Source organism: Suncus etruscus, chromosome 1 (assembly GCF_024139225.1).
Source record: "Suncus etruscus isolate mSunEtr1 chromosome 1, mSunEtr1.pri.cur, whole genome shotgun sequence".
Classification (NCBI taxonomy): Eukaryota; Metazoa; Chordata; class Mammalia; order Eulipotyphla; family Soricidae; genus Suncus; species Suncus etruscus.
The window spans coordinates 203,475,594-203,497,840 of NC_064848.1; the positions used below are offsets into that span (position 1 = coordinate 203,475,594).

The window sequence follows — 22,247 nt, forward strand, 5'->3', positions numbered from 1 at the left end:
CTCCCTGCTGTCCTGGCCAGTGGCCTTTGTCTAAAAGTCCCTGCTTCCAGCCCAGGCAGCCATAAAAGGTGGGTGCCGGGAGGTCCCTCTTAAAGGGGCCCCCAAGCTTTCCCCGACCCTCCCCCAGCACTGGGGGGAAGGGCACAGAGAGGAGGGCCAGCAGATGTCTGGCTTCCGGTTCTCTACAGAACCCTTTCTTGATCTGGAGGCTAGCTCTAGCCAGGATGGGGTTTGGGGAGACCTCAGGCAGAAGGCCTTCTCCCTAGCTTGGGGGTGCTGGGAGCCTTGACAGTCCCCAGCCATCCCCTCTTATTCCCTCAGTCTTCAGGCCTCCCCTGGGTGCCAGCCCAGGAGGCCAGAAAAGGTGGGTCCTTAGCTTGGAGGATGCTAAGAGTTGCTGGGTTGCTCTAAGGCAAATCACTGGCAACTTCTCACTGGTCTCCATTTTCAAAATTGCACGGGGCACTAGCACAGTATATATTAATAGTATTTCCTATCATTAAGGTATGTTTTATATATACAGAATGTCCATCTAGTATTCTGCCCTTTTCCACACCCCTACAAAGCTCATTTTTATTCCTTAATTCCCTCACCCCAACCATCATTATCCCATATTTACCCTTTTTAACTCCAGTACTGCACAGTCCAAATCACAGACCAAAGTGGTGCACTGGGTTTAACATCCCCCCAACTATTTCAAAAGACATAAATGTCTTGTGAATATTTTATGTATATTTCCTTGACAGCTATAACTCTTACTAAATATTCTCTTATAAAGTGACGATTTTCCCCACTTTTTGTCTGTTCTTCACTGTGTGAGATGTTCAATAAGGAATTCTGGTAAGAGTCTGACTGCTCAGTTTAATGCTTATGTTTGAACCAAGTCATGGGGATTGTTGGACTTGTTCTTGTGGCCCCCATATGCGCCAATAACGCCACGTGGCATTGTTCCTTGTTTGCATAGGCACATTAAAATGGGAAAATACTATACATACAAACAAGTTCTTATCTAATAGAGATAGGAACACACAAAGCTTGTAGTGCAATGGGACCTTACACCCTGAACAATGATATGACGACATGACACAATGACATTGACATAATATGCATGTGCATTGAACTGTAAAAAATACTATGCCTTCAATGACATACATTTTTATGGCTTTAGATTACTTTGTGTACTGCTAAGAAATGTTATAATGTACTACAACCTGGGGATTTGAGGGACAAAGTAATTTTGCATGGGTTCTGTTTCATTTTTCTTAATGTTTTTTGGCTGAAAGTTCAAAATTAAGGTTTCAACAAGGGGATTTCCTCTGAGAATTCTGTTTATGGGTGATTGTCTTCCTACTGTAACTTTACTTTGTCCTCTTTTTTTGCATTTTTGTTCTCATAGTAAAAAATAAAAAATTAAAAAAAAGTTCTTGCTTAATCCCAGGACTGTAGACTTGTCAGACTCCAGACTCCAGTGTCCAACTGATGGAACTTCCTGTGAAGTAGATGCCCAAAGTAGCTGTGAAGGAGCTTGACAGGAATTTGCTCCGGTTAAAATTCACTAAGAGTGATGTCTCCCAATTCCGGGGAGTATCCTGAAACCCACCAAGATGGTCTGTGGGATCAGAGAGGTGTGAGAGGTGCAGGGAACTAGAGATGGTGAGGGCTACTCCCCTCTTAGTCTACACCCCACAGGCCCAGGCTTTTCCCACATTGGACTGTGGGTGATTGTTCTGAGGCCTCATGTCCCTCACACACACGTCACATGGGATAAGCACTGGTAGGACTATCCTCACTGCATACACTGACCATTGTGCACAAACACTGCTCATGTACCAATACATGTGTGAACATGTACCACAACACAGTACCAAACCATACGTGCCCGCACATTCCATATAACACAGACGCTACATGGGTGTACACCCCACCCATGAAACACACCAATTACATGTATTCACATATATAACTACATTTGCACACACATGACCTATCAACATGCTCAGTACACATGTGCATACAAAATTACATATAACATATAACACAATTCACAAGCACATAGCAGTGAGCACGCTCACACTCCCACACGCTTATGCACATCCACTGTTGTTCCCACATTGTGCTTGAGAATGTGACAAAACTTGTAGGAACAGTCTAATGGCCACTCTTACAGAGATGGACCAGAAGCATAGGCAGGTGTCATGTCAATTGACGCCCATGGGAATGAGGGTGCCAGCTCACACAGGCCTACAGCCTGACCCTCAGCTCTGGGATGTCTCGCTGCCCAGAGCCCCTGTAGTCACTCTATGTACCCAACCCAGGAACCCCAAGGTCAGGGGTGATGTGAGCAGCTCAGGTGAGATCAGGCCTTGTCTCTGGACAGGAGCAAAAGGGGACCTTGCCCCCCACCCCACTTGGCTTTTGGATCTCTCTTTTTTGGGTTTTCCCCTATTTGCAGGGGCTGCTGATTTTGCATTGCTCAGTACCGAGAAATTTCTCCAAGATGCACCTCGTTCCTCTTTCTGTGTCACCAGGAGCAGGGAGTGGCTGAAGGAGGAAGCAAGAAGGAGACTGAGCTAGAGAGTGAGTGAGGAAGAAAGTGAGCAAGCGAGAGTGGAAGACGGGAAAGTGCAGGGCTCTGTCCTTGCGGCAAGGCTGGACCCACCCCAGCCCTGGGGAGGAGATGTGGCTGCTCAGGCTCCTCGTCCTCTTCTGCTGCCTTTCATGTAAGTCAAGCCTGGCTGGGAACTAGGGAGTTCTAGGGGTTCACTGGAGAATCACCCCCGATTCCCAGGAGCCCACAAGTCCTGAGTTGGAATTGTACCAGCCTACAGGGGTGGGGCCTGTTCTGAGAGCAGTGACCCTGGAAAGGGTGGCCTGTGGGGGTGCAGGGGATCCTCTCTGGGAAGAGCTCCTGACCATCAGCTGGTGCCCCAGTGTGGACAATGAGTGGACAAAAAGTGGACAGGTGGGGAGCAGTGGGGATGGACATGAGAGACCAGCATCTGCTCCTCGTGCCTCTGCCCAGAGAAAGGTGGGACCCTGGAATGGGGGTTTGGGGTGTAGGCAGGAAAGAGGGGAGCAGGATGAGAAGGTGCAACGGGCTGAGGGCCTGGGAACAGCCAAATTGAGCTCTAGGGGTCCCCAATGGGCAAAGAGGCCCAGATCTGCTGGTCAGTTTATCCATCAGATGAGCTCAGAGATTTTTGGATCTTTTTTTCTGTTTCCATATGGTGGTGAGGAGCTCAGCAAGCAGGTGTACCACAGCCCTGAGCTGTCTCCAGGGTGTTTTCCAGACTCAGAAGCACTCAGGTCCTGGGTTTAATACTTGACTCAGAAAAATATAAAGAAAGAGACCGAGAGAAAGAAATAAAGAAAAGAAGAAAGGGAAAAAGAAGAAAGGAAGAAAGAAAAGAAGAGAAGAAAAAAGAAAGGAAGAAAAGAAGAGAGAAGGAGAAGGAAAAAAGAAAAAGAAAAAAGAAAGAAAGAAAGAAAAGAAAGAAGAAAGAAAGAAGAAAGAAAGAAAGAAGAAAAGAAAAAAAGAAAGAAAGAAAGAAAAGAAAGAAAAAGAAAGAAAAGAAGAAAGAAAGAAAGAAAGAAAGAAAGAAAGAAAAGAAAGAAAGAAAGAAAGAAAGAAAGGAAGGAAGGAAGGAAGGAAGGAAGGAAGGAAGGAAGGAAGGAAGGAAGGAAGGAAGGAGGAAGGAAGGAAGGAGAAGGAAGAAGGAAGGAAGGAAGGAAGGAAGGAAGGAAGGAAGGAAGGAAGGAAGGAAGGAAGGAAGGAAGGAAGGAAGGAAGAAAGAAAGGGCCAGAGCAGCTAAATTCAATCTTTGCCAGTCCATATATTTTTTTTAATATGAACGCTTCACGAATTTGCGTGTCATCCTTGCGCAGGAACCATGGTAATCTTCTCTGAATCATTCCAATTTTAGTATATGTGCTGCCGAAGCGAGCACCCATTTTTTTTTTGAGTGGGGGCTGACACCTAACTGCGCTCAGGGTTTACTCCTGGCTCTGTGCTCAGAAATCGCTCCTGGCAGGCTCAGGGGACCATATGGGATGCCAGGATTTGAACCATTGTCCTTCTGCATGAAAGGCAAACGCCTTACCTCCATGCTATCTCTCCGGCCCGCCAGTCCATATCTTTCTCTGAGTCCACCAGAGTTATTCTTGAGCTCAGAACCAGGAATAATCCCTAAAAGCTTCCAGGCGAGGCCCCAAAACACAAACAAAAACAAAAAGAAAGAAAATACCACATATCAAAAGTTATGTGTAAAGGTCAAAGCTGAATTTAAAATAAAACTCTTGGTGGGGCCGGCAGTGGCGCTAAAGGTAAGGTGCCTGCCTTGCCTGCGCTAGCTTTGGATGGACCGCGGTTCGATTCCCCGGTGTCCCATATGGTCCCCCAAGCCAGGAGCAACTTCTGAGCACATAGCCAGGAGTAACCCCTGAGCGTCACCGGGTGTGGCCCAAAAACCAAAAAAAAAAAAAAAAAAAAAAAACTCTTGGGGCCAGAGTGATAGCATAGCGGTAGGATGTTTGCCTTGCATGTGGATGATCCAGGACGAACCCAAGTTTGATCCCTGGCATCCCTTATAGTCCCCCAAGCCTGCCAGGAGTGACTTCTGAGTGCAGAGCCAGGAGTAACCCTGAGCGCTACTAGGTTTAGCTCCCAAACCAAAAACCGGAAAAACCTCCCCAAACCCTCTTTTTGGGGGGGAGTCACAGGCAGCAGTTCTCAGGGTAAGAGCTGCTCATCTCTAGCTCTGCACTCAGAAATTACTCCTAGCAGGCTCAGGGTGGCGTGGCAGGGTGGGGGGGGGCACATGGGATGTGAGGAATTGAACTTGAGTCAGCTGCATGCAAGGCAATGGCCTACCTGCTGTACTATCACTCTGGCCCAAAAGAAAATTCTTGTTTGAATAAACTTATCTTGTGGCCCAGCAACTTTATAATACTTGTGTTTAGAGAAGTGAATTCGGGGAGAAACAGCAAAAGCTATATCCCTCTTTCCAGCAGCATTCATACTAGTCAAAAGGTTGCGATAATCCAAATGCTACTCTCAGGTGAACAACTAGAACAAAACCCAAAACAAACACAAACAAAACAAAGAAAAAAACCAGGGCTGAAGCATTGGCATGTAATGCACCGTGTGGACAGAACAGCATTAGGTCATGAGAGATGCCGAGACCTGAGACCACAATTTATGAATTTAGCCTGTGTCATATCCTGAGGCAGTTACTCATATTCATCATATTCGTCAGCAGAGAAGGATGCATATGCGGCTTCCAGATTGCAGGGGAGCTGGGTGCAGAATGAGAGCTAAGGGGCGCGTGATTTCTTTGCTTCTTCTGAGAGTTTGGACCACACCCAGCGTTGCTCAGAGATCACGAAGAGTCCAAGATTGAACCTGGTTGACTGACTTCCTCTGTACTAGGTCTCCCGTCTGGCGCCTGGTTATTCTGAAGTTATCGAAGATCTTAAAATCAGAGTAGATGGTGACCCAAAATGTGAACTGTTGATTCAAAATATAAAATATATAGGGCTGGGAGATAGCATGGAGGTAGGGCATTTGTCTTGCATGCAGAAGGATGGTGGTTCAAATCCTGGCATCCCATATGGTCCCCTGAGCCTGCCAGGAGCGATTTCTGAGTGTAGAGCCAGGAATAACCCCTGAGTGCTGCTGGGTGTGACCCCAAAATCAAATATATAAAGCATAAAGTCCATGAGTTGGTTGAGGCCACCCCAGGCACCGTGTTCCTATACCCTTAGGCCGACAGATCTGAAGAAGCAGGGTGATGATGGAGAAATAATTCACAAGCAATCAGTTAAAGTTCATTGGAGTTTGCTTTCTTTTACTCCATGGCCTTTCTCTGCCATGTTTTTCTTCACATCCTCTGCTAAGCTTTCTGCTGTCCCTTGCTCTCTGCTCTTGCTGCTTCTTTCTTGGCTTCCACTAACCAGACTTTTTTTTTTTTTTCTTTATTTAAAACAGCCTACCCCATCCCAGGTGTGGGCAGATCTGATCATCCAGGTGGGATTAACATCTGGAAAGAAGAGGTTAGGGAAACAGGAAGTTGGGGGGAGGGTGAACATCCTGAAAAGCACCAAACTGTAGCTTTATTTAAAATATTTTTGCTTTTGTTTTTGGACCATACTAGATGATGCTCAAGGGTCACTCCTAGCTCTGCACTCAGGAATCATTCCTTGTGGTGTTTCTGGGGACCATATGGGATCCAATGTGAATTGGTTCATGCAAGGCAAGCACCCCACCCACTGTACTATCTATTTGGCTGCTAAAATACTTTGATTTATTGTTAGTGATACTGGAAGTAGAATTCAGGGACTCAAAAATGCAAGGCAGAGCCAGAGTGATAGTACAGCAGTAGGGCATTTGCCTTGCACGCTGCTGACTCAGGGTGGACTCGGGTTTGGTTCTTGGCATACCATTTGGTCCCTGAGCCTGCCAGGAGCAATTTCTGAGTGCAGAGCCCGGAGTAACTCCTGAGTGCCGATAAGTGTGACATAACCTCATCCCCAAAGCAGGTGTTCTCTTCTTGATCTGTATCCCAGTACCTCCAAAGGCATTTTAAAAGAGAAAAATTTATGATATGAGAAAGATATTTCAATTTTATTTTTATTTTTACTTTTTTTTTTTTTTAGATATTTCAATTTTAAAGTGGAAATAAGGAACACTTTTTGGGATTGTTTTCTGGCCATGTCTGGAGATGCTCAGAACTTTTTCCTGGATCTGTGCTCTGAGATCACCCTTGGTGTGGATCAAGGTACCATGTAGGGTGCCGGAGATTGAATCCAGGTTGACTATACATAAGGCAACGACTCAGTCCAAAGCACTATTGTTCTGGCCAAAAGAGCAGATTCTTTTTGTTTTTGTTTTTGGACCACATCCACCTGGTCATGCTCAGGGGTTACTCCTGGCTCTGCACTCAGAAAACACACTCCTGGTATGCTTGGGCAACCATATGGGATGCTGGGGATTGAACCCTCATCCGTCCCAGGTAGTCCACAGGTGAGGCAAATGCCCTACCACTGTGTTATCTCTCTGGCTCCAGAGCAAATTCTTAGCCATAAAGATACTTCCTATATCATCATAAAAAAATAAAAAATTATCAGAGTCTAAATGGAAAAGTAATCTCAAGTAAAAAGAAGGAATTAATTTAAATGTGCAAAAGGTTAATTATTTCAATTCTAAAAAAATAGCAATACCAAAACTGCTTTAATCAAGAAAGAGAGAGGAGGTAAGAAAATAGATAATTCATCTGAATTGGTCAAATACAATCAAGTAATAAATATGTATAATTGTGATAGATTATAAATGTTCATTATAAATCATTTATATTTTCAAATAGCTAATAATACTCTGTAAAAGGGCAAAGATATGACAGTGGATAAGTTACATGCAATGAACACTCTCAGCTCTTCAATCTCCAGCCCTACAGATGATTTCACATTAATCCAATGAGAACCTCATGCCTGGGTGGTGTCCCTAGTAGGGTCCCAGTCATACAGGGCCTCAGACCTTCATGCAGCCAGTAGAGATTTTTAGAGAGGAAAGAAGCCTTTCTCTAGGCCTTGAATCTTTAAACAAGTCAAGGAGTGAGAAAACTTATAGAAGACGCATCGTGTGTGTGTGTGTGTGTGTGTGTGTGTGTGTGTGTGTGTGTTTGGGCCACACCCAATGGCGCTCAAGGGTTTTTCCTGGGTCGGTTGTGTGCAAGGCAAACACCCTAATGCTGTGCTATCACTCCAGCCCCTGCATCTTCACTATTTATTTATTATTTATTTTATTTATTTGGTCACACCGGGCGGCTCTGGCTCTATACTCAGAAATCGCTCCTGGCAGGCTCAGGGGACCATATGGAATGCCAGGATTTGAACCACTGTCTTTCTGCATGCAAGGCAAATGCCTACCTCCATACTATCTCTTTGGCCGGCATCTTCACTCTTACCTGCTTCTAGAAAATCTGCAGCATTGGTGAATGTTGGAGGGATCAACAGATCAGTGGAAACTTCCTCACCTGCTATTGATAGGAATCAAAGAGGTTCTGGGGGAAATGATCGGGGAACCCTAATAAGCACAGGGGTGTTATTAACCCAGGAGGAATCACCAATGTGGACCTCCTCACTACCAAAGCATGTATATATAGCACTAGTCTGCTGTCGCTCAAGCAAAAATCTGTCATCTCAACTGCCTCATCCTCACCTGTCACCCATCCTTCATCCCACAGTCCCCCAGGACTATGGGGGACCAGATTTCATCAGATCTGCCCTGCCCAAGGGGTTGCTAAGGGACAGGCTGAAGCATCCAGCTGGGGAGGGTCTGGGGGGCTGGAAGAGGAGGTGCTGTTCCTGCTCAGTGTCAGTCTCTGAGTCTAGTGTGGGGTTCTAGGGGGTTGGAAAGGGCAGAAGGGGGGCAGTGGAGGGGAGGGTCCCTGGCTCTGAGTCTCTCCCTAGGAGGACAGGGTGGGAGTGAATTCCTGTGTCAGGGCAGTGGTGCTGCCCTCAGCTGGAAGGGGACAGACATGTGCCTCTGTTTCCAGGCTCAGCTGCCATCCAGGGACCAGGAAGTGTAAGAGGCTACGTTGGAGGGTCCTTGAATGTGACCTGTTACTATGACGATGGGTATGAGTCGTACTGGAAGTGGTGGTGTCGAGGAGAGGGCTGGCGTTCCTGCAGGATCTTGGCACAAACCACTGGAACAGAGCAGGCAGTGCAGGAGGACCGCGTGACCATCAGGGACAGCCACAGTCGGCGCAGGTTCACCGTGACCATGGAGAGGCTCAGTTTCGATGACATAGACACGTACTGGTGCGGGATTGCAAGATCTGGAACTGATCTGGGAGTCCAGGTGAAAGTGTCCGTGGTCCCAGGTAAGCAACTGTGTATGTCTTGTGTCTCTGGTCTTGCTTGGGGCTGCTCCCAGGATCCTGTCAAAGCCTGTAACTACCATTGTAAGGGGATTATGCTGGGGGCTGAAGTGTGAGTCTCCTGGCTATATGAGCACTGAGAGTATCTCTCTCTGATGCTCTGGGGCTCCCCAGGCCTGAGGTGGGGACCAACCTTTCTGGACTCATCGCTCTTCTCTGCACAGATCAGGGCTGGGCCAGATCCCAGACGCCATGTAGAGCTTCCGGTGGGTTCAGGGATAATGTTTAGGACAACTCCATGGACAGGGACCCTTGTTCATGAACAGGACCCCCCTCTATGGACAGGGTGCCCTTGATGAACATGGTATTCCAGAGCCCTCTTGGCTAGGCTATGTTCCTGCCCTTCTAGGCATCGATGATCACCTCCTAAAATCCCACTGGGCATGGGCTCAAGGAAAGGGCAGCAGAGTTGGGGGGCAGTGTAGATCTGAGTTGGAGGAGGCTCTGCCCTCCTGGGCTTCCCTGAAGGACCCATCAGATCTTGGCTTCTGCCTGGTTGCACTGTTCCCGCTCACAGGACGCAGATTCCTGTGAGGGCAGCAGAGCCCCAGCCTGGGCTGGGTATGGGTAAAGGAGGGGAGTATGGGGCCCTTTGGGGTGCCTGTGCTTCAACTCTGCATGAGGATCCCCTGCCAGCAGTTGATTGCATCTTTGAAGTAGGCTTTGTCCAGCCTGGTGCCCCCCCCCCCATTCAGACTCTCCCATAATGGGGCAGCCCTGGGCTTCCCATTGCTCCCTCTTGGGAATGTGGAATCTGGGGAGATGGCATTGGGGTGGCTGAGCAGCAGGAGGGGGAAAAGCCCAGGGTTCTGGTTGCTCTGGCCTGAGCCCCCCCACCCTCTGGGTCTTGGAGTGCCTGATCCTGTGTCTGTCCAGCACCAACCACCACGACACCACGACCACCACAACGACTACGACCACCACCACGACCACGACAACCACCACCCCCCCCACCACGACGACCACCCCACCACGACCACGAGGGCACCCACAACATCAGTCCCCCAGAAGAGACCAGGCACTCCTCCAATATGACCGGTCTCTTCTCCAGCTCCACGTAAGCAGCTCTAATGCCCAGATCTCTGCTCAAGTCCCTCTGCCCACTGCTCCATGGGACATCCCAGAACTGGCAAGAGCTGCCTCTGAATCCTCTGAAGGCCCAGATTAGGGCCTCCCATTTCTCTCCAGCCCCAGTTCCCGTGAAACAAAGCATGGGTAATAGTGATATGGTGGATCCCTCTGGCCTGAGTTAGGCCCATCTCCAACCTGCTTGGCCTATCCCCCTCTCTTCCTTTCCCTTCCTCTCCCCTCCTCCTCTGTCTTCCCCTCCTCTCCTCTCCTCCATTTCCTTGTACTCCCCTCCACTCCCCGCCCCTCCTCTTTTCTCCCCTCCTCTTCTATCCTCCCCCTATCATCCCCTCCCTTATCCTCCCTTCCCTATCCTTCCCTCCTCTCCTTTCCTCTCCTCCCTTGTCCTTCCCTCTACTCCCTCCCCTCCCCTCTTTTCCCTTCCACTCCCATCCCCTCCCCTCCCCTCTCCTCTCCTCCCCTGTCTTTGCTTCCCCTCCTCTCTCCTCCCCATCTCTCTTCTCCTCTCCTCCCTTCTCCTTTTCTCCTCTCTCCTCTCCTCCCCTCTCCTCTCCTCCCCTGTCTTTGCTTCCCCTCCTCTCTCCCCCCCATCTCTCTTCTCCTCTCCTCCCTTCTCCTCTCCTCCCCTCTCCTCTCCTCCCCTGTTTTTGCTTCCCCTCCTCTCTCCTCCCCATCTCTCTTCTCCTCTCCCCCCCTTCTCCTTTTCTCCTCTCTCCTCTCCTCCCCTCTCCTTTCCTCCCCTCCCTTGTTCTCCTCCCCTCCCCTCTTTCTCTCCCCTTCTCTTCCACTTCCCTCTTCTCCCCTACCTTCCCTTCTCCTCTCCTTTCCTCTCCTCCCCTCCTTTCGCCTCTCCCTCTTTCCTCTTCTCCCTTCCTCTCCCTTCTCCTCCACTCCCCTCTTCTCCCTTCTTCTCCCTTCTCCTCCACTTCCCTCCTCTTCCCTCTTTTCCCTTCCCCTCCCCTCCTCTCCGATCCTTTCCTCTTCTCCCCTCCCTTCTCCTCTCCTCCCCTCCCATCACCTCTCCCCCCATCTCCTCTCCTGTCCCCTACTTTCCTGTTATGTTGAAATCATCTTTGGGTTTACTCAGGTGTGGGGATTCCAGGGGGAAACAGAGGCTGGGAGGTGACAGTGGTGAGGTCATGCCTGCGCTGGCAGGTATCTACAGTCTAGGGTGGGGTCTCAGGTCATGGGGGTCCACTTTTATTTCCAGGAGCTTCCCCATCCCCCTTCTCCTCTACATCATCCCTGCCATTTTGTCGCTTCCCTTGCTGGTGGCCGCCCTGCTTATTTGGAGGAAACGGAAGGGAAGACGTATGACAGGTGAGAGATGGAAGGAGGGGAGTGTGCAAGTTTGAAGGCATCATAGTCTGGGACCCTTTGATCAGTGACTCCCAAGGAGTCAGCTGTGTGGGCAGAGCTGGAGGAAGTGAAACCGTGGTTGGCCAAGGACATGCCACTCACTGGGGCCCTTCTCTCTCCTCACCCAATTTCCGCTCTGGTTTCTGGGCAGTTCTAGGGTGACCCAGAGAGACACCACTCACAGCACCCTCAGTTCTGATGCTTCGGAGGGACCAAGCTGGTCTGGGCCCAGAACTCATGCAAACACACGTGTGTGTGCATACACATAGAGACATGAGCTCACATGAACATGTGTGGGCTATATCTCTTTCTTTTTTTTTTTTTAAAGAAAGGAAGAAAGAGCTATATCAGTGGTCCTCCAACTATGGCCCGCGGGCCACATATTGTATTTGTATCTGTTTTGTTTCTTCATTGCAAAATAAGATATGTGCAGTGTGCCTAAGAATTCGTTCATAAGTTTTGTTTTTACTATAGTCAGACCCTCCAATGGTCTGAGGGACAGTGAACTGGCCCCTTGTTTAAAAAGTTTGAGGACCCCTGAGCTATATCACTTTCAGTCATACAGTTCACATGATTCTGTGCACAGCCCGTGAATGTGCTGCTGTAAGAACACAGGCATGGTTTTGCAGCTCAACATGCAGTGCTCAGTAAACCAAGGACATGGCCACTATCTATGTGCAGAGTCATCTGGCAAGCACACACGTGGACATAGACACATGCAAATACATGATCATACACATGACCACAGTACTTCGCACATGTCTATGCACATGGGTGGCACATGTATGGATGTACACTCATGAAGAAGTACCATAACATAACAGGTGCACACATAGGAAGTGCATGGGACACACAAGCACATATACAGGTGAGTGTACATGCACAATTCCTCACACATGTTCACACAGGAGTTTATATATAGGTGGCTCAGATGCACACACAGAAAAACTCATCTATGCACACTTGAGGCACACTTGTACGGACATGTACACACACCTAATAGGCATATACATTTGCTTTTGCGTTCACACGTACACTCACTAGAGCCAACCCAGCAGTGTTTGGGGAACCCAGTGCAAGAAATTGACCCTGACATGGCTTTACGTGGCCAAACACTTTGGGCTGACTTCATTTGAAAAGAGCCAAAATGAAACAGAAGAGCAGAAATTTTACCATATTCGCTGTTTTTTTGGCTTTAGGTTTCAGGTCCCTGTTCAGGCGCCAGTTGTTGCGTTAAATAATTAACGATGGTTGCTGGATGGAGGTGGATGGATGGAGAGATTTTTCTCTGCCATCCCAGGCCACGTGGCTCCGAAACCCCCATTCAGCTGGCGGGTCCCAGGTTTAGGTGAACGGCGGAATCAGACTCATCCAGAGACAGGCATCAGGAAGCATCAGCTTTATTCATCCCTATCCACCACATGTGTGGCCTATATCATAACCTTTCAAGCACAGCCATTCTTAGCTAGCCCTGCCTCTTAACTCCTTTCAGCCATCTTCCCTTTGACCTCCTTGCTGGCTAAAGACCAGAAGCGCGCGAGGGCAAAAGCCCCTAATCCCCTGGGTCAAAGGCCTTATATAACCTTTCAAGACCACTCCCCAGAATGGGAGGGTTCTTGCAGGTAAGGTTACACGTAATATCTGGTTTCCAAGACTCCTCCCAGAAATGGGCGGGTCTCAGGTAGCTACACCTAAATCCAGGGTGAAGTTACAGATTTCCACCTGCCAGGCAACTGCTCCAACCCCTGTACCCTCTCTCTCCATCTGGGATGGAATCTCTAATGCTTCTTTGTTGTCTTTCAGCTCTGGAGGCCTCACCAAAGCCGGTAAGAGTCGTGAGGTCACACCTAAGACACTACCTGCCTTTTTAACAGCCCCCCATTTCTCAGTGTCTGGAGCCCCAAGACACAGAGCATTGGAGTCATGAGCTCATATCCTGGGAAGGAGGAGGAAAGGGGTCTGGAAAGGGTCAGAAGCAGAGGGACTGAGAAAGGCAGGTGAGGGAGGAGAGAGGGGGTAGTCCAGACAGCAGTCATGGATGGTGGAAACCCCTAACACCCCTTCCTTGGCACTGGCCAAGGAAGTTATTGGCCATTCAGAAATGTCTCTACCTCAGAGCTCAGCCCAGACATCCAGACAGTCCATTGCAGTTCTTATGTGGTTCTTAACCCAGTAGGGGCTGGAACCCATTATAACCTGGGGACCTGGGGACATAGGCGTGCTCAGGGTGCCTGGCAGAGCACAGGGGCACGGGGGCTCTGGGTACTATGCAGAAGCCCCTCAACACTGCCCATTTTTTCCCAGGATGACCAGGAGGAGGAGATGTCCTACTACGGGAATCTGCCTTCACGTCCTTGTGAACCAGAGCCCATTTATGCCAACACGGTCCCCCGGAAGTCCCTTAGTGCCAGCAGGAATTTTGAAGTGTCTAACAAGTACAGCAGCATCAAGAAGCCCAAGGCTGGGTTCTGAGCCCTCCCCAGCCTGCACCTCCAGTGTGACCTCTACTCTGGGTTCAAAAGGCTCATGGGACTTCAAGAGAGACATCTGCTCTCCATCTCTGCTCCTCGTCCTTCACTTAGGAAGGTGCTCTGGCCCCCAAGGCCTCAATAATGATGAAAATAATGGCAGTGATGCCAGTTTGTTTTCTTCCTGGTGTGGTATGTTGGCTGGAGAAAGACCCATGGTTGGAGCAATAGCACATCAGGGAGGGTGCTTGCCTTGTACACGGCTGACCTGGGTTCGATCCCCAGCATCCCATAGATACCCTGCAGCTTGCCAGGTGTGATTCCCTGAACATCACTAGGTATGGCCTGAAAACCAGATAGAGAGAGACAGAGACAAAAACAGAGACAGAGAGAGATAGAGAAACATACAGAGAATGAGTCCCATCATCTCTGTGTCCTTTAGTGCTGGGATCAAACTCAGGCCTCCCACATGCACAGCCAGTGCACTACTGAGCTACTGGCCACCTGAGATCTTTGTGTTTGGATATTGGGACTGACCACTGATAAGGGGGATACCAGTACTTAGTAACTGGGGGAGAACTGATCCTCAGTCAGTTTCCTGGGGCTTGTTTGAGGTCAGTGCACCCAGTGACCAAAATAGCATGTCTCACACAGCTACAAAGACCAGGATCTGGAAACAGATGTAGCTAAGGGACAGAAAATGAGGTGCTTCCCACTGTCACTCTCCTCTCTTCTCCTGGGTGTGGTTTGGGACCCATCACCTGTGTGAGGGCACCTGGGGTACACACCAGGACAGACTCTGGGTTTTAGCCTCACTGGCCTGGTTCAGATAGATCAATCCCCTCTGAGCCCAATGAACCCTGTATCTGGTCACATGCTCCCCAATGGCCCTCAGTGTTGTCTCTGAGGCTGACCTGGAAGAGAAATCAGTCCTCAGCTCTCCTTTTCTAAGCAAACTGTGAGGCAGAAACTACAGACAAGGATATGGGTGAGGGAAAGCCCTGGGGTTCAGGAGGAGAATAGGAGCCTCCTGCTCAACTTGGGGACCCCAAAGGAAATTGGAAATGTGGGATGACCATGTCCAGGGTCTGAGGGAAGGGATCAGGCCTTTTTGCTTCTAGAAAGCCTGCATGGGAAGAGCTGGGCAACGGGAGGGGCCACAGGGCCAGGGGTCAGGACAATCCACCTCTATGGTCTTCCTGCCTAAGACCAAGTGGGCCCCATGGCCCTGGAACCCCAACCAACATTGTAGTTCACTCACAGCTGTCTACCTCACCAGGCACTACTCTAGGACTTTATCTTTGTTTAGGGTCCCCGTTTTGTACAGTGTTCCCATCTTTCTCCAGAGCCCCCATCTGTCTTTAGGGTCTACGGTCAATCTCCAAGGTCTCTCAATTTTCTCCAGAGTCCCTAGGAAATCTCCATGAATCCTTCTATCTCTGGGCCTCGCATCAACCTCAGGACCCCTATCTGTCCCTACGGACCCCGTCTGACTCCAAAGCTTACCGTCTGTCTCCAGGGCCCCCCTATTTGTACCTTTTTGGGTCACATGGTAACTTAACAAGAATTTACTTTTGAATTCAGCTTTATCTATTACAATATGCTTTGATAAGTGGTATTTTTCTTTGATTCTTTTCCTTCATTTTATTGTTTCTGAGCCACAGCCAACAGTATTCAGGGACTACTTCGCCTCTTTACCCAAAAGTTACGTTGGTAGTGCTCAGGGGACCATATGAAATATGAGTGTCTGGTCCTGGGTCATTTTCCTGCAAAGCCAATGTCCTACAAGCAGTTCTGACATTTCTACCTCTTCTTTCCTTTCTTCCTTCCATTCATCTCTGCAGAGACTCCTAGTTACCAAAATCTCCATGTATGCTGGTTTTGTGGCTGACAGTCCCAGGAATAATCTGGAGTCAGGGAAGACCACCTCCTCCCCATCATGTCCCCCCCATATATGGACCTCCCCAGAAGTACTGGCAGCCCTATTTATGAACTATGATTATCACACAAACTCATCAGTCCATCTCCACAGATCCTCAAAATTATGAATTTTTGGCCACTTATGTAGTTGCACAAAAAAAAAACCATTATCTTAATACTGACTTCTCAGTAGGAACACACCAAATTAGATGTCAAATTATTATAGAAGCCACATAAGCTTAACAAACAGAACCAACAATAGAATCCTTGACTAGCAAGAAACAGCTTAGTAAGCCTTCAGACAATGATGCAAAAAGCTTCCATTGCTAGATATGAGTTTCAACAAAATTTTCAATGGAAAAAATTTTAATTTTTAAAACAATTTATTTAGACACATGGTTACAGTGTTGTTCATACTACAGTTTTTTTCCCACAGATAAAGTTGTTCATGATTGACTTACAGTCATACAATGTACAACAACCTTCACCAGTGCCCACTTCCCGCCACCAATGTCAACAGTTTCCTTCTCACCCTCTCTGATGCCCTCTTCTCCCACCCTTTCCCACCAGCTTCTGGGGGTGCCTTCTCTTTCTCTCTATTAATGAAGGGGTGCCATGCATGTCCCTTTCATAGTAGACTCTTTTCTACTCTAGCTGTACTCTTTGCTCTTTGTGATAAGCTTCCTACCATGGACTAGTCTTTCTAGTCCTCATCTCTATTGTCTTTGGATATCATCTCATATGATCTATTATTCAATAAAAATTTTTCAATAATTTTAATATGATTTAGTTTTATGAAGCAGTATTAGATAAGTTATTCATAACTGCTAAGTGGTAGACATGGGGAGGTTGGGAAACTGGTGAGAAGGGTGGAGGAAACATTACACTGGTGGTGGGATTGGTGTTGTAATGTTATTGCCAGAAATAACTGCATTATGAGCAAATCTCTAAATCACTGTGTCTAAAATGAAAAAATAATTAAAAATATACCAATAGAATAACAAAAAGTGGGGCCGGCGAGGTGGCGCTAGAGGTAGGGTGTCTGCCTTGCAAGCGCTAGCCAAGGAAAGGACCACGGTTCGATCCCCCGGTGTCCCATATGGTCCCCCCAAGCCAGGGGCAATTTCTGAGCACGTAGCCAGGAGTAACCCCTGAGCATCTAACGGGTGTGGCCCAAAAACCCCCCCAAAAAAAAAAAGCAAACTAAAAGTGTTAGAAAAGTACATTAATGAATAAAGTAAAAAATAATTGTTTTTCTTGATAAAGAAGAAATACTAGAATAATATTAAAATTGGGAGTTTTCTGCTAGAAATAGAGTTATTGTTCTTTTGCTTTTGGGTAACACCCAACAGTGGTCAGCCTGGCTCTGCTTCAGGGCTTCCTCCTGACAGGGCTCAGGGATGCCAGAGATTAAATCTGGATTGACTGAATGCAAGGCAAGCACTCTCCCCACTGTGCCATCTCTCTGGGTTTAAAGCCACAAATGCAGAGAATATTGATGGGGATTCAGTGGAGTGGGGAGAAGGTCAAGGACTGAGCCCTGAGTGCTTCCGGGTCAGGACAATGTCTTGGAGACAGTTCAGTCCACCTGCTTCTTTTTTTTGGGGGGGGACACACCCAGTGATGCTCAGGGGTTCCTCCTGGCTATGTGCTCAGAAATCCCTCCTGGATTGGGGGACCATATGGGATGCTGGGGGATCAAACTGTGTAGGTTAGCCGAGTGCAGGGCAAACGCTCTGCCTTTGCGCCACCACTCAGGCCCCAAGGACCAGAATTCTGAGCTTATCGAATGGACTCTCCTGGGCCTGGGCTTCTCTGCCCCTTGGAGCCAATCAGAACTCGCCTCAGCCATTCCCAGGCACTCAGCCCCTTTTGCCTTCTCCTGCTCCCCACTTTCTTATCTGTACCATTTCCCCCAATCCAAGATTCCACCTTCCCCTGGGCTGAGGCAGGAGGAGCAGATGCTGGTCTCTCATGTCCCCACTTCTCCACACCTAATCTGAAGCCTTACTGTCTTTTGGGGCCACCAGCTAGGAGTCAGGAGCTCTGCCCTGATGAATTCCCCTGCACTCTTGTGCCTCATCTTTTCTGGGGTCACTGCTCTAGGGACAGGCCCCAGCCCTGTAGACTGGTGAAAATTCAGCTCAGGAAAGTGGGCTTCTGGAAAACTTGGGCGATTCTCAGCAGGACTTCTGGAGTTCCCTGGTCCCTGGCCAGGCCTGACTCATGTGAAAGGCAGGACGAGAAGCATGAGGGGGACGCATCTCCTCCCCAGGCCTGGGTGGGCATAGCCAGCAGCATGGACAAAGCCCCCACACCTTCCGGTCCTCTGCTCTCACTCACTCTCTTGCTCCATTTTGCTCTTGTTTCCTCCACCCACTTCTCACTCCGACATCACCCAGAAAGAGGAAGGTGGTGGCTTTCTGGGGAAATGTATAGGCACTGAGCGATTCAAGACCAGCAGCCTCTGCAAAAAGCCTGGGAAAGCGAAACTCAAGACTGGGGACAAAGTTCCCTTTTGCAACTGTCCCCGAAACAAGGCCTGACCTCCCCTAAGCTGCTCACATCTCTTTAGGCTCTCATAGTGCCCAGGTCAGAAATAGAGGCAATTTAGGGGCTTGGGCAAGTAAACGCCCCAGAGCTGGATTCTGGGCTGTCGTCCTGTGTGTACACTGGTTGCCTTGTTTTCATGGGGTCCTGATAGGCAACATCTGCCCATGTGGGGTCCCTCAGGCTTCTGGTCTGCACTGTGAATCTCAAGTTTGAGCATTGTCTTGTTCTAAGTTCCATGCGTGAGAGTGTGAGTATATGAGTGTGAGTCTGGGTGAGTGTGAGAATGTTCATTGTTGTGTGCTTATGAACTCCTGTGCTATATGCTGTCATATGTACATGTTTACTGAGTATGTTGATGGATCATGGATGTGCAGTGGATATGGTGTATAAAGCATGTATGTGACACATGTAGTTAGTGCATCATGTGGGGGGGAATGCATACTTGTCTAGTTGCTCTGTTGTGGAACATGTGAATATATTTGTACTTTGGTGCCACGTTGTGGTACATGTGTACACTTGTGTTAGTGCATGATTTGTGTTCATGTCAACACACGGTCAGAGCGTGTAGTGTGGGTAGTCATGCCTTGTGCTTATGCACATGTAATGAGTGAGACATTAGGCCTCAGAACATGCACCCACCACCTCATGTGTGACAAGCCCAGGCCTGTAGGGTGTAGGCTAAGAGGGGAGCACTTTTCATTCTCTCTCTGAACCCCATATTTGTCACCATCTCTATGACCCTCATCCCACATTCTTTCTCTGTTCCCACAGACTGTCCTGGTGGGCAAAGACACATGTGGAGACGTCTCTGCTAGTGCAGTTCCCAGGACAAATTCTTGCCAAGCTCCTTCAGGCTACTGTGGGCATCAGCTTTATAGGAAGCTCTACCAGCCTATCCTGTGCCCATAGGGACCTACAGAGAATTTCAGACAAAGGCTACTGGCCTGGGAAGTGGGTTGTTTGACAGGAGGGAGGGAAAATGCCAAGGCCGGGATTCCAGAACCTACATCCAACTCAGTGTCGAAGGTAAACTGAGGTTGTGATCACCTGAACTTTTGGAGATCAAGGGAGTCTCAGGGACAGGGCTGTTGGCAAGAGGTGTGGCCTTAGTGGAACCCATGCCCAAGAACAACCATGTGCCCTCCACATTCTCCTCCTGCTTCCCTATCTCCTGGGGTTCCCCTACTCTCACTGAAAGCACTTGAAGCTTCTAAAAAACAGGGTCATTTCCATGCAACTGCTCAGGTTCATGTCTAGGGCGCTTCTAGTCTCATATCACCCCTCAAACAATTTCCCAGAAGCCCCCCTGCACTCCACCCGCCTTTGTTGAACTCCTCTGCTTTGAGGTACTTCCACCTGTGGGGCCTTCCCTCACCTCCTTGATCCAACAGAACACCAGCAAGGTGGCTGCAGCCCAGCATGCAGGATCTAAGGGATCAAATGGGGGGGGGGCTAGTTTGACAAGTTGGTGAATGAAGTGGGAATTTACTGAGGGCTACATATCTGGGAAGATATCAGGCAAGTGTGTAACAAGGTCTGATGTGGGTATTGGTGGAGTGTGTGAACTTTTGCTGTGAGAAGATGAGAGACTTGAAGTGAATGAGCAAGATGTGTCTGAGGGAGACATGCCTGAAGAGTGAATGGGACAGGTCTGAAAGTCTGAGGGGAATGTGGCTGAAAATGTTTGAGGTAGGTATGCCTGAGGGGGATATACACGAATCTGAAGATATTTTTGAAGGGGACATGTCTGAGGAGAGTATTTCAGGGTAACGTACGTGTCTGAGGAGAATGTCAGAGGGTCAAGTATCTGAGAAAAGTGTCTGAGGGGAACATTTCTTTCTCCCCCCCCCTTTTTTTTTTTGGACCATACCCATCGGTGCTCAGGGGTTACTCATGGCTCTGGGCTCAGAAATTGCTCTTGGCAGATTCAGGGGACCATATGGGATGCAGGGAATCAAACTCAAGTCCATCCTGGGTCTGCCACATGCAAGCAAACACCCTACTGCTGTGTGATCTCTCCGGCCCATGAGGTGAACATTTCTGAAGAAAGTGTGAGAGGGGAATGTGTCTGAGGAGAGTTCTTGAAGGGGACATATTTGAGGAGAGTGTCTGAGAACAATGTGTCAGAAAAGAATATCTTAGGGGGACATGTTTGAGGAGAGTTTCTGAGGGGGTCACATTGAAAGGGATCTGAGGGAGACAAATATGAGACTTTTGAGGGAGTCCTATCAGAGGAGAGTATCTGAGGGGGATGTGTCTGAGGAGAATGTCTGAGAGGGAAATGTCTGAGGAGAGTATTTGAGGGAGACATCTCTAAGGAGAATATCTGCAGGGGTATATATGAGGAAAATATGAGGGGACATGACTGAGGAGTGTGTCTGAGGAGAATGTTTGAGGAGACTATCTGTGGGGGACAAGTCAAAGGAGCTTCTGAAGGGGCATGTCTAAGAGAGTGTTTGATGAGGGATGGGTCTGAGCACAGTGTCTGAGGGGAACTTGTTTGAGGAAAGTCTGAGGGGAATGAGTCTAAGGAGACTGATAGAGGAGGACATGTTTGAAGAGATTCTTTAAGGAGAACTAGTCTGAGAAGAGTGTCTAAGTCGGAAGTATCTGAGAGAGTCTGAGGTGTTTATGTCTGAGGAAAGTTTCTGAGGCATTTGTCTTTGTGGTATGGTATAGTGTGTGTTCATGGTACAAGGTATATGTAGGGATATGATCTATGAAGCTTGCCCTTGTACCATGAAGATACATGTGACACAAAATTATATTTAGTATACAATTTCAGGTCCACATGTGGTGTGAGGCATGCATGTGTGTAGCGTTATCGAGACACTTGTATGGTATTATTAGAGATATATGCATGGTATGATGTGAGTTGTGTGTTTTTCTTCTTTTTGTTTTATTCCTTTGTCTGATTTTGTTTTTGGGTCACACAAAACAATACTCAGTGTTGATTCCTGGCTCTGAATTCAAGAGTCACTCCTTGTGGTGCTTGGGGGTACCATATGGGATGCTGGCATGGAACCTAGCTAGTTATCCATAAGCAGGGCAAGTGACCTACGCCATGTGCTATCCCTTTGGCCCCTGTATGCTTTTCTTATGGTGTGAGGTGTATGTTGTGTGTGGTGTCAGGATGTGGTATTCTGTGGCGAAGTGTGACCATCTGAGAAGCAATTTAGGGTGTGTGAGATAGACACCATGTTTTATGAGGATAGAGGTGGGTGCAAGTTGCTGTCTTTGAGTGTGAGGTGTTTTTGTATGTGTGTTTGACACATATGAGTTTTCTGTCATATAAAGTGTGTGTCTGTGGTATGAGGAAGTGCATGTCTTAGAAGGAGGTATGTGTGCATAAGTCTGAACAGTATCTGTGTGTCTATGCTGTGATATATGTATACATATATCTGTGGTATAAGATATATGTCTGTGGTCTGAGGCATGTGGATGTCTGTGTTAAGACAGTATGAGTATGTGTCTCTAACCATTATTTGGTGTCTATCTGCTACCCCACCTGGTGTCCTGAGACAAATAACTCAGAAACCTCCATGACCTACATTATTTTGGCATCAAAAGAGGAAGTTGGGGAGTGGGCTGAACACATGTTTTGCATGCAGGAACCCTGATTCAATCTCAGCACTGAATGGTCCCCTGAAAACACTTCCAGGAGTTCATAAGCCTATCACCAATTCTGAGCAATGAGCAAGTGGGGAATTCCTAGGTACTTCTGGGCCTGAACCCAAAACCAAACTTCCAAAACAGGCCAAGAGAAGAGGGCACTTGAGTCCACAGCACCTACAGTTTGTCTGAACACATCCACTACCAGCTTTAGGGGAGGTCACAAACAGCCCTCAAAAGAAGCAAGCAGGTCTTAGAGCACGAGGGAGTCTCCAGCAATACATACACCCCAGGGGAATCCATTTCC

At 48.3% G+C, this 22,247-nt stretch overlaps 3 protein-coding genes and 1 non-coding gene across 4 annotated transcripts in view; 1 reads left to right on the forward strand and 3 right to left on the reverse strand.

Moving 5' to 3' along the window:
* Positions 1–22,247, reverse strand: part of FADS6 (fatty acid desaturase 6) — a 1,183,177-nt gene that overhangs the window by 460,758 nt on the left and 700,172 nt on the right. The window lies entirely within an intron of this gene.
* HID1 (HID1 domain containing) overlaps positions 1–22,247 on the reverse strand; it is a 994,098-nt gene that overhangs the window by 208,948 nt on the left and 762,903 nt on the right. The gene's annotated exons all lie outside the window — the stretch shown is intronic.
* Positions 3,841–3,947, reverse strand: LOC126027925 (U6 spliceosomal RNA). The gene has a single exon (XR_007502351.1). It is a non-coding gene; the product is annotated as a U6 spliceosomal RNA (small nuclear RNA).
* Positions 6,710–13,859, forward strand: LOC126001201 (CMRF35-like molecule 1). Its single transcript, XM_049768413.1, has 6 exons — positions 6,710–6,776; positions 8,553–8,882; positions 9,816–9,996; positions 11,239–11,348; positions 13,191–13,213; positions 13,692–13,859. The coding sequence occupies exons 1-6, from the start codon at positions 6,710–6,712 to the stop codon at positions 13,857–13,859; spliced, it is 879 nt and encodes a 292-aa protein (XP_049624370.1).